We start from the raw sequence: 13,052 nt of genomic DNA on the forward strand, positions 1-13,052 counted from the left end.
AGTGACATCGCAAACGCAACAACAGATTAAAATACGAACTGAACCATCACCAAACCCAGTTGGCACTGATTCAATTAAAATTAGTTTTTAGGAAAATCATTCTTTATTTTGCTTAGAAGGCTAAGCTTGCTACACAACAACTTGAGCTAACATTGCTAACATATCATTCTAACCTAATGTTATTACTTACCGTTTTATTGTCTCCTCCATTGCAATAAATTGTAGTCACACTGTAAGCCATTAAAAGTAGTTTTTCTGAAAATCCATCTTTTTGTGAAAGTTTGTGAGAACACACTCAAAGCAATTTCTTCCGAGTTGAAGACGCAATGCCACAAATCATATGAGCCAAAAGTAAGGCATGTTTTACTTTAAATGAGGCTGAAAGTTTGTGTAGTGACTTGTGCTGGTTAAAACAACCAAGAACCGAGCATTTTCGGTCCTTGTGTCATTCCTTGGTCGTACCTCGTTTGGACTACAAATGCTCGAAAAAAATTGTTTTTTATTGCGGAAATCACAGAAAGACCTTTAGGTAAGCCTTTACCATCTATAGAGAGTTACATGTGGCAAAACGTCACAAAAAGAGCAAATTCCAAACGGGTCGTTTTGCGGAAGTGTGAAGGAAGTCAAGATTTTGTATAAATATCTCCACAGTACCTTCAAATTTTCTGAACTCGTGCATATCCCAAATACACAAAAACTGGTACCATTAGGCAAGAAAAGTTGGTTTTGCATGATAGGTCCCCTTTAACTGTAAATTTTATTATTTATTTATTAAAAGAGCTATTGACTATATGATCTGAAAAAAGCAACCATTGAATAAACGTGGGTACTTTTTGGTAAGGGAACTACTAGATACTACACATTTTGGTACTGATCCAAAACCATGTAATTACATATTGGACACACAACTGATACAAATACATTTTACTTTTAATCCATTTAATACCACTCAATTATTTGGCTTTTTTTTAATCACAACTACCAGAAAAAAAGATGGAGGCCTTTAACAACATCCAGAAAAAGTTTAAACAAGGGGTGTTTAACTCATTTTTATTGAGGTCCACATCACAATTATGCCTGCCCTCAGAGGGCCACATGTAACAGTGAATATACAGTATATGAATATAAATGTATAATAGTCTTGTCACACAATTTGCAAAGGCAAATGTTTTTTGATTAATATATTTTTATAGACTGATGATGATCCTTTGAAATCTTAAGTCAAGATGACAAGCAGAGTTTTAAGTGTTTATTTTTGATAACCATTTTATGCTGAAATTGAAAGAACACATACATTTAAGCAAGAAAGTGCTTTTTTATTTCAAGCCTTTCGCAGGTCACATAAATTACATAGTGAGCCGCATAAAATGGCACAGGGGGTCACATACAGATGATGTGGTGGGCCTCATGCGGACCACATAAAATATCTTGGCGGACGACATCAAATGATGTGCCGGTCAAAAAAAATGGAACAGGCCACAGTAAAATTGTATGGCAGACCACAAAAATGATGTGATGGGGCACATTACAATGATGTGGTGGGCCACTTTAAATGATGTGGCAGCACATTAAGTGATGTGGCCGGCCAGATTTGGACGCCGCGCCTTGTGTTTGACACATGTGCCTTTAACAATTTCACTAATCTCTTTTGTTTCATACAATTGTTTAACCAATGTAATGCAAACTCTACCTTTCTCCAGGGACTTATTCCCTGAATTTTTAAACATCATCACAAATGACAAAACAAAACTTTATTTTTCAACATTAAAATATCAATCTAATCACTTGTATCAATGCTGTTGATGCCCTTGGTATCAACAGCATTGCTTTATGGATCGATCCACCCTTCTCTGTGATTGCCCCGCATACCACATACCGCAACAGACCACAACATTGCCTCTGTTACTCAAACACAGTGATTCTTAAATATATTCAATTACGCCCCGCCTCCCTTACCTCTGCATAACATTGTATGCTTATTAACATTAAAGGAAACAACACACTGGTCTTTCCTTATATCCCACCATGGTTACAGAGAAGCTAAGTGCTACATACGCTTCAACATATTCTGGTACGGCAAACAAAGCATGTTCCCCGAGGTCACACGCACCCCCCTGGCACAACTGATTACTACATGTAAGACAAACATTTTATATTTGTGGTTAACATAAGGATATGTGTTTAAAATTATTTAAGCCTTTATCGTGTCCAAAAAATTAAAGAGTTGGCCATTTCTTTGGTATTAATTATAAAAGACTCAACCGATGTTGAGGTGCTAAAACCTCTTTCTTGTTTAGAAGCTACATACAGTATTAACTGTTCAAACACATAAAAAATATTAAAGTGTTTGTTTGTATTCATTAAATCAATGTATTCTTGGTTGCCAAAAAGCGATGTATAGTAGTATTTTGATATATACACTTGTCATATGTGCACACATTACTAGAATAACCTTAGGAGATGCACAGGTGACATGTGTCAATATCAAAATATTACTTTTGAATCACTAAGATGTTTAGGGTTGATTTCAGCTTTTTAAAGGGTAATTCAACACGTAAACAGTACAGTATATTTACTTCATTGTCATATATTTAACTTTCTTAAATGAATACATTCAAACACAGTATTAATATTTATTATGTGCTTGAACACAGAACAATTGATATTGTATGTAGCTTCTAAACAAGAAAGAGGTTTTAGCACATCAACATCGGATCAATAACAGTCCTTTACAATCTCATTATTAACACAGAAATGGCCAACTCTGTCATTTTTGGGACACGATAAAGGCTTAAATAATTTCAAACACATATTCTTACGATGACCACAACTATTTAGTTAGTAAACAGTTGTGGACAGAAGAAGCCCGAAAGTGATACACGCTTTGGCGACGCAGCGTTGGGAATCCATTTTTGACATGGAATCAGTTTTTGGCGCAAAATTGATCGCAGCAAATAATAGATTTGACTTACAGTTGTATAGACGCACAATCAATGACTCGCCTGCTGATGGCATCATAGTAGTAAACAATAAAATGTGTCCTGTTCACTTTTCTAGGTGTGCACATGTTACATATTTAAAGCCAGACATTTAGGTTTTGGCGCTGACTTCCTCATCTTGCAAGGAAATCATCTGATTGGCTGTTGTTCATAACTAACTCCCACACCTCTTTCAGAGTACACCATTAAAGAGCTGTGATTGGATATATCCCGAATTTGTCCCACCCATTGACTAGATGAAATTACACATGATCGGATTTCGTCTATGTCAACATTATTGTCTTGTGTTTATATTTTAACTAACATGTCAGTTACCTGTTTTATCGTCTACATCAATGTGCCTTTGTTTTGATTACTGATCATCTTTGTTTTACCTGCTCCAATGTAAAAAACAAAAATAAATAAATGAAATAAAATAAACAACTTTCAGGCTAGGGCCTGGATCTGGACCAAGCTGCAAGGTATGAGCTCCAGGTGATAATGTTTTGTGATCAGCACTGAAAGGCAGTGATTGGCATCTGGTGATCACAAACTTCACCAAGAATTGACAAATATAGATTGGTGACCGATTGATTGGAACACCACTAGTGCCATCTTTTCTCGATGCAAGGTACATGATGCGACGAATTGTCCCAGCCCTACCTGATTCTAGTGAGGTTAGTACCCAGTCATAGCCATAAATGTAACTGTAATAACATTCTGCATAAAATAGTATTTTGGGATTTCAGTTTTCTGCCTTGGTTTCCTCTTTTTCTGAATTTGGCCAAAGAATTTAGATTTCGGTGCATTCCTAAACAAAAAAGTATTCATAATAGTGTTGTTCAGATACCAATATTTTGGTACTGGTACCAAAATTATTTTGATACTTTTCAATACTTTTCTAAATAAAGGGGACCACAACAATTGCAAGATTGTCCTTAAATAAAATATTGAACACACAAGACAACTTGTATTTTATTAGTAAGTAAGCATCAAAGGCTCCTAATTTAGCTGCTGACGTATGCAGTAACATATTGTGTCATTTATCATTCTATTATTTTGTCAAAATTATTAAGGACAAGTGGTAGAAAATTAATTATTAATCTACAGTACTTATTCATTTACTGTTAATATCTGCTTACTTTCTCTTTTAACATGTTCTATCTACACTTCTGTTAAAAGGTAATAATCACTTATTCTTCTGTTGTTTGATACTTTACATTAGTTTTGAATGATACCACAAATTTGGGTATCAATCCGATACCAAGTCGTTACAGGATCATACATTGGTCATATTCAAAGTCCTCATGTGTCCAGGGACATATTTCCTGAGATTATAAACATAAAATACATTCTAAGTACCGCGGACCGGTAGTTTTCAGAGGCGGTATAGTACTGAAAATGATTCATTAGTATCGCGGTACTATACTAATACCTAATTCATAAAAGGATATATTGCATACAGTTTCAGTGACACCAACTGTACCTGGAAGCATTCGCAGCAGCCAAGAGCAGGTTTGGCTGTTGGGGTAGTTAGCAGGGAACATTGGACTCAGTATGACCCCTGAAGATGAAAATCGCTCCTCATTGGCAGGACACTGAGCTGGAGGAGATATGGTAAGAAAGCACAAGCATGTTTCAATTACAAGCCTTCTGACTGGTAAAAGAGTTTTCCTGAGCCTCTTTCCACTTCATCCAAGGCTGTTTTCTCGTTTATCTGCTCACTCTGAATACTAACGCCTACTCACGCTGATGTTTCCTAAAATTTTCTAAGAATTTGTGATGATCAGAAAAGTGCGTGCAGGCAGTGTTCTGGAGCCATTCGTCAGAAGTACACAGCATATCTCCTCAACTCTTTCAGTGACGACTGGCAGGCTTGCAGAGAGAGGAGCTGCACTCCATTTAGTCTGAATAGGTACTTAGGTTGCATGTGATGCACCAAAACCACCTTTCAAGCTTTTTAACACAATAGGCAGGGCTATGGTGAAGGCTGAGCTTACAATCAGCTCTTCAGTTACGGGAGAAGCGACAACAAGGACACATGCCAGTGCTGAAATACCACAAACTGAAGGAAATTAATTCCCAGAGTTGATGATAAACTTGTACTTACAAAAAAGGTTAAGTATTTCTTTGGGGGCACCTTTTGAAACTTGAATGATAAACACCGACAGAAAAGTAGAAAATATTAGATTTAGCAGGATTGATATCTCAAAACGTTCTTGTAAGTGTTGGAAAAGGAAAATCTGTGTAATTTTGACAAACTTGCTCCAGTTCACCCAGGAGCCTAATGAGAATAAGCAGTATAAAAAAATGATGCTGTGGGCTGTTACGAGTAGGGGGGAATTTAGTCTTCCTAAGGCCTGAGGCCAGTTTTGACCGGGCGAGGGTTTCTACTTATTTTGACAGATGGATGGTTCAGAAGTCACAATAGATGCTACTTTACCTTGACATGTTGGGGGCGGGACCTCGAACAGTAAATGGGAGTTGAGTGTACACATGAGCTCTGCCTTTCCGACGAGTGTATAACCAGGAAGGCAACGATAAATCACAACGTCACCTTGAAAAATAGAAAAAATACATATTCAATGCTACGTTATGGATTGAAAATTAAGGCTTTAAATATTAAATGAAAAACCAAATGTTGATAGCATCATATCCTTATGCTATACCAATACAAAATAAAATTGTAATGGATTATTTGAGGTTTTTTTTCCATAAATAATAAACAAACAAACAAATCAGGCTTGATCATTTCTGTGGCGACCCCTGATGGGAGAAGCCTAAAGATAGGTACTGTATTATCAGACAGGTCTTGTCAAGACAATTTCAGTGATATAGGTACCATTTTACCTAGATAAATATTAAGGATTTTTTATTTATGAATTTTTTAACCTGGTGAAAATGTGACAATTTTTGTTTTAAAATGTCCTAACATTTGCCCCAGTTTAAAAAGGTTGGCATTGTTGAAAATCTAGTTTAAAAAAGCCACAAGCTCGAAAATAGCGAGCAGAAATGCACAAAGAAAAAGGTTACTGTAGAAATCCCATGTCCAAAGCCATGGCAAGTCGTTCTCCTGACAAGAAAAGACTATACTATCTTCGATCGCTGTGAGACGACATCATTGGAGCCAACACCTGCTGGCGTGCTTTGCTGCATTTTTTTCTAAACAGCTTGTTTAGAGCAAGTTTAGAAGAAGGCAAGATCATTGTATTAACATCTTCACCACACACATCCATGGTTTGAATACTAATTTTCAGGAAAAACAGGTACTAAAAGGTAAGAAAAGTTGGTTTTGTATAATATGACTCCTTTAAGTCAGCTGGGATGGGCTCCAACTCCTCCTTCACTTTGAACAAGTAGTATGCAAAAAGAATGAATAAACTGTCACGGCGCATGTGCAGTCCCGCATGCCTTCTGCTGCGAGCATGGCCGGCGCCTCCAATGGAGGGGCGCCGGGACACGCCTCTGCTCGCTCTTCCCGCATCACGGCCACGCCCCTGCTCGGCTGCAAGCAATCTAAAATCAGCGCACCTGGGTCTGATGAGGGCAGATGGCGTAAAGACAAGCGTACCCAAATATCCGGTGCTGGAACGTAGTTCTCTGTACACAGTAAGCTATTGTGTCTCTGGCTTCCCTCCCGCATACTTGCTCTCTCTCTGTGTCTTCCCAGTTCCCGTGTCTTATGTCCTTTGTGTTTTCCGCAGTGCTTCCCCTGTCTCCCGTGATCAAGCTATGTGCCTCGACTTCCTTTTGGATTCCGGACTGCCTCCCTCGATCCTCGACTCCTGCTTGGACACAGACCTTTTGACGCCTCCCAGTTCCCGTGTCTTATGTCCTTTGTGTTTTCCGCAGTGCTTCCCCTGTCTCCCATGATCGAGCTGTGTGCCTCGACTTCCCGTTGGATTCTGGACTGCCTCCCTCGATCCCCGACAACCTGCCTGTCTCACGGACATTCGAGCCTGCCTTTCTCGTCCAGGAATGCCGCCTCTTGCTCAACACTCACGGTAACACACAACAGTTAATTCCACACATAGTCTCACACACACACACACACACACACACACACACACACACACACACACACACACACATTTGGATTTTTGTCACACTACATTCTCTAGTTTATATTAGTATTGTTTATTATATATATACACACATATATATATATATATATATATATATATATATATATATATATATATATATATATATATATATATATATATATATATATATATATATATATATATATATATATATATATATATATATATATATATATAAACGATATTTTCCCGATTCAAAAGGATTCTCTATTCATTCAATACATAGGATTTCAGCAGGATCTACCCCAGTCTGCTGACATGCAAGCAGAGTAGTAGATTTTTGTAAAAAGCTTTTATAATTGTAAAGGACAATGTTTTGTCAACTGATTGCAATAATTTAAATTTGTTTTAACTATTAGATGAACCAAGGATATGACTTATATCTTTGTGAAAATATTGGACACAATGTGTTGTCAAACTTATGAGATGCGATGCAAGTGTAAGCTACTGTGACACTATTGTTCTTTTTTTAAAAAAAATTATAAATGTCTAATGATGTCAATGAGGTATTTTTAATCACTGCTATGTTGAAATTGTAACTAATATTGATACTGTTGTTGATAATATTCATTTTTGTTTCACTACTTTTGGTTTGTTCTGTGTCGTATTTGTGTCTCCTCTCAATTGCTCTGTTTATTGCAGTTCTGAGTGTTGCTGGGTCGGGTTTGGTTTTGGAATTGGATTGCATTGTTATGATATTGCTGTGTATTGTTTTGTTGGATTGATTCATTAAAAAAATAATACAAATATTTAAAAAAAAATAAAAAATAAATTAAAAAAATAGATTTTTAAAAAATGAGAATCGATTCTGAATCGCACAACGTGATAATCCCAATTCGAATTCGAATCGATTTTTCCCCACACCCCTAATATATATATATATATATATATATATATATATATATATATATATATATATATATATATATATATATATATATATATATATTGTACCTCTCTAGAGGTAAATCTATAAGTTGTACCTCTCTAACATTAAAAAGTTGTACCTCTCGAAAAAAAAAAAAAATGTTTGGTTGCCGTTACAATTATATTTTTTCTGCAGGGAGATAATGGCATCTTTTTCAGAAAAACTGCATAGCCGTAGCCAAATGGATCTTGCTGGAGTTGTACCAAATGTCAGCTTTTTCCCCTCTAAATTACACCTACTGTTGATCTAAAAGGTCCTGGAGACTGAAAAACAGGAGGCTTTGAGCATAGTACACAACACGGCGCTGAGGGAAAACGAGAGTCCACGATGAGGGACTATTACCCCCAAAATGGATGTTTTTCAAAACCTGGGCACATACTGTATGCGGTATATTTCATTTAACCTGGAAACAAATACATTTCAAAACAGACCTTCTGAAAAGTTTTAGGACAGATAATGTGTTAACAATACACTAAATGATGGAACCAGCAAACTGCAAATTATTTTAAGACAATATCTTACATTTTGATTGCTTTTCACAGCAGCACTACAAAACATATTGATTAAACCTGGATTTAATGAGAACTATTACCTATTAGGAAGTCTTCATCTTCATAGATTATCTCTGCGTTCTCCACCACAGTGGGAGCAGAGCACTTCTTCAGACGGTAGGCTGAAAATATGCAAACAAAAGTACTCATATTTTAATGGAAAAATATATGACTAATTTATATTTTTGATTGCTGTTTGCCATGCAGTAACTTTACCCAAGACATTCATGGCATACCATAATAGGAAATGTGGTATGCAAGTGTTTGTGTACCATGAAAGTTGAGTATGAAGAATCCTCTGGTTGAAAAGTCTGAGTGAAAGCGAATCAGAACCTCGGAGCTGGAACTGTAGGCTGACTCTAACGCTGTGTTGCCGCTAAATACTCCCAGCTGAGGACTGGACCCATCTGGACCGTCCCTGCATAAAGACCAAGTGGAATTAAACAGATAGGCAAGTAGGATATTGTAGACATACAAAATGTGAAAGAAAAATGTAATGAGACAAATTCATCCTGTCAAGTCTCTAAAATTACAGGAAGGTACACTGCAAAATAAACTATTGCCAGATGCCGTTTAAGTATTATCATTACCTTCTCTTAAATAAATTCAATTTGCTGCCATCAAATTGCACTTGCTGTCTAATTCTAACATTGGTAACACTTTAGTATGGGGAACATATGCACCATTAATTAGTTGCATATTAACATGCAAATTAGTAACATATTGGCTCTTAATTAGTCATTATTAAATACTTATTAATGCCTTATTCTGCATGACTTTATTATACAACCAGTAAGCCATTAACTAAGAGTCTTCCCTCAATAACCTCAGAATTATTGCTTATTAGCAGGGGCGTCACTAGCTTTTAAGGACGGGGGGGCTTAGCCCCCAGGAGATGCACAGGATGCGAGCGAACGTAGCGCACGAGCACAAAACTTCACAAACGGCTAACAAAGACTTAGAAATTAATCATTGTTATTATTATTATTTCAGTGGGTTTATTTTCAATCTGTGTTTAGTACAACAACAAACATGGGTTTGCACAGTGACATTTGTTTAAAGCATCAACAACAAACAATTACTTGCATGATCCTTCAAGATACACTGAAACACAATGCAAGTCATGGCATTAGCCTCTATATTATTAATTCACAACATAGAGGCTAATACCACCTCTTTAGCTCACAATACAATAATTGTTTGTTCCCAAATATTTTGAAGTTGCACAGATTACATTTTGGGCACATATGTGACTAAAATGGTTGTAAATTCAAGCTCTGGAAATATTACTTGATTACTTGAATTAAATTAATATCTGGATCGGGATAATTTGGCTTGTATATAATACATTTATATATATATATATTTTATGGCAAGCCGTTAAGGAAATTAAATATATATGGAAGTCTGAATAGAAATAAGAAACTTTTATATATACTGTAAATAAGAAAGACTTAGAGTCCGTCTGCTGATCTGAAAAAGAGCCAAAGCTGTCAAAGAGCTGAGGGACCATCTTCAAAGTGCAATGCTGAAACAAATAATGCAAACAATAAAATGTAACTTCCAGGGCTTGAGATTAACGTAGTCCCGTCGTCCCGGGGACGGTAAAAAAAAATGCACGGGACAAAATTAAATGCTCCCCGGGACGATGGCTTTTAACAATTGTTTTTCTTTTTCTTTTTATGTATTTATTCATTTTACATTTTATATTAAATGTCTTGGTTTTTCCACCCTCTGAAAATCCTATGAAATGTTTAACAAGCCATCCTATAATAATACAACAGCTATTAATGTAACAATACAATAAAACAAATATATTTAATGATGTTTTTTTCATTATTTCAACAATAGGCTAATGTATATTACTTTATATAGATTCTACAAGAAACACAACACTTAAAAACTAAATTATTTACAATTGCAGACAAAAGGTTCTTGTTCTGCAGTGCTGTGTGCTAATGTGCTTCGTACACCTGCAGGACCGCAAGCAAGGTCACAGATAAAATGCGGACTGGATTTTGAGTGATGTGGGAATTTTCTATATGAACAAGTCTAAGGAACACAAGGAAGGTCGCAGAGAAAATGCAGACTGGATTTTGAGTGATGTGGGCATTTTCTATATGAACAAGTGGAATGGATCGGATACCGACGCACTAAAGGGGCTCTCTACCTTACGCTATGAAGTGAGGGGAAACTGAGTGAATAATGACAGGTTATATGATTATTTATTTAAACTCATATTCGGGCCACTTTATAATGAATATGTCGGCATGTATTTGTAAAAAAAAAAAAAAAAAAAAAAAAAATTGAATTTTTTTTTTTTTTTTTTTAACACTAAATTATTTAGGAGGCTTAAGAACATTTTAGGGGGGCTTGAGCCCCCCTAAAATAGGCCTAACAATGCCAATGCTTATTTGTAACCCTAACCCTAACCCTTATATGTTCCCCTAGTGTCCAAATATCTCTAAATTAAGTCGGTAACACTTTAGTATGGGGAGCATATTCACCATTAATTAGTTGCTTATTTATATAATATGTTCCCCCTACTAAACTGTTACCCTAACATTTAATTTACTTTGTAAGGTGAAACAAGGCACATATTGTTCTTCGGTGGAAGTAAACCCGCCCCACTAAGAACAGAAACAAATGAGAAGTTATTATGTTGTTCTAATACAGTGTATAGTTTATGCAAGTGCTCATCAACGTTTGAGGTGACTGTGATTTGTTTGCATTGTCAAAACTTCCAAATATATTCCTTGTACAAAAAACCTTTGGATTAAAGGCTCAACTTTGCTCATTAAATATTTAACGTTGTTTGAAATGTGACATTTTGTAAAGCTCCTAAATGCACCTTTTTTTGTTTTTTAATGAGTACGTCTTTGGATTAAACAAGGCTTGTAAAATTTTAATTCAAAAAGAGTGCCTGGAATCTCTTGGCTGCTCAATAATTCAAGGTCTTCGGCAGGTGTTGGAGCTCATTTAGTGAATGAAAATGTACTATTTGTCCACTTAAATCCAAATTGAATACTGGAGCCTTGAGTGGTTCTTAACTCTCTCTTTCTCGCACACACACACAATATTTACAGCTCCCTCTCGTATTTTCAACAATATAATTTTCCATCGATTTATAACACTCTTTGGTGGCTTGTATCTATAATTCATGCTTAGATCTGGAAAGTGCAGAAATTCCACTTTAGCACAGAGGAATCATGCACTTATCTTGAGCTGTTTATACTAATCTTTTATCTGCCAGCTACTGCATACGGAATTATATTAGCTTGTGAGCTTGTAGAAGTTGTTTTAATACAAACCGACCCCCCCCCCCCAAAATAAAAGGAATGACATATGATTTAAGATGTTATTAGGGCACACTGAGACGGTTTAGTACAGTACATACCCCAACATGTATTGCAAAGCAAAATGTCCTTGCTGAATATGCAAAATGTACCGTATAAGGAAAAGTTGGATAACAGTGACAACACTGCTGACTTTAAAGCGATACACGTGAAATATCCGAGTAGGATTTACATATTGCAATACATCATAAGTGTCATCTCTTGTGGCTTGAAAATGTCAGGGTCTGTGCCATTGTCTTGCTAAAGACATAGAACCATAAGCAGTATAGAAATGATTGGCACTGATTCAGTCAAATAAAGTCTCGCAAATAATCTCCACCTATCATTCAATGAAAGAAACCGTGTGGTGTCATTTAGCGGCAAGCCAAACACAAACGGTGGCAAGATTCCCTGGCATCCGGATGCAGCTGTTGCCACGGATACCCGTGGGTATCATGGTTATGCTGGGCCGAACAGCAGCAGACGCACATCAGTGAGATATGGAGCATACAGAACGTAGCGATGCTCAAGGCGGGACATTGGACACCCGTATGATTAATGAGAACGAGGAACAAAAGAGGGCTGGTAAAGGGAGACCGCAGAACAGATGCTAAAAAAAGACTTGCATGAGAAGCAATATTAAGTTGGAGCAGTAAATGTTTTCAAAGTGTTCTTTGCGTCAATTAAAACACATCGCCCTTATATAACATAGGAGCAACAAACAATCATATGCAGACATCTTCTAAGGTAACAATGATTAGAGATGGAGATAACTGTTTGTACTTCTCTTAAATTTTGTATTGAAGCAGAGTGTCGGGAAAACTGTAGGTCGTTGGGTTAATTTTTGACATCTTGCTTAAGCTTGACAAATTAGATCAGTCATAAAATCTATCTTCTTTCAGCTACGGCTTCTTGCAAAACTTAAACAATAACTTTTGCAGGCTGACTTTGAAATAAATATTTGTGCATTTGTAATGTCATTCCTGGATTTCTTTAATTGTTTGTATGAACCTAGGCTCTCTCACCCTACTTTAACCCTGTATTGGCCTCCCTTCACTGGCTCCAATTTCAACATTTACTTGTTGATTTTAGTGCTTCCACCTAGTGGTCCTGCCCTATTGAGCTGTTGCTAAACATACTTGATCAGGCGGAAT

The 13,052-nt window shown here is 36.4% G+C and overlaps 1 protein-coding gene across 1 annotated transcript in view; it reads right to left on the bottom strand.

Annotated features, from left to right (window-relative positions):
• LOC133630056 (CUB and sushi domain-containing protein 1-like) overlaps positions 1–13,052 on the bottom strand; it is a 426,532-nt gene that overhangs the window by 117,163 nt on the left and 296,317 nt on the right. Inside the window, exons 38-41 of the mRNA XM_062021303.1 lie at positions 8,836–8,981; positions 8,605–8,685; positions 5,422–5,535; positions 4,465–4,581 (exon numbers count right to left, since the gene is read on the bottom strand). Coding sequence (XP_061877287.1) covers positions 4,465–4,581; positions 5,422–5,535; positions 8,605–8,685; positions 8,836–8,981 — 458 coding nt within the window. The remainder of the gene's footprint in view (positions 1–4,464; positions 4,582–5,421; positions 5,536–8,604; positions 8,686–8,835; positions 8,982–13,052) is intronic.

Source organism: Entelurus aequoreus, linkage group LG02, assembly GCF_033978785.1.
Source record: "Entelurus aequoreus isolate RoL-2023_Sb linkage group LG02, RoL_Eaeq_v1.1, whole genome shotgun sequence".
NCBI classification, from domain to species: Eukaryota; Metazoa; Chordata; class Actinopteri; order Syngnathiformes; family Syngnathidae; genus Entelurus; species Entelurus aequoreus.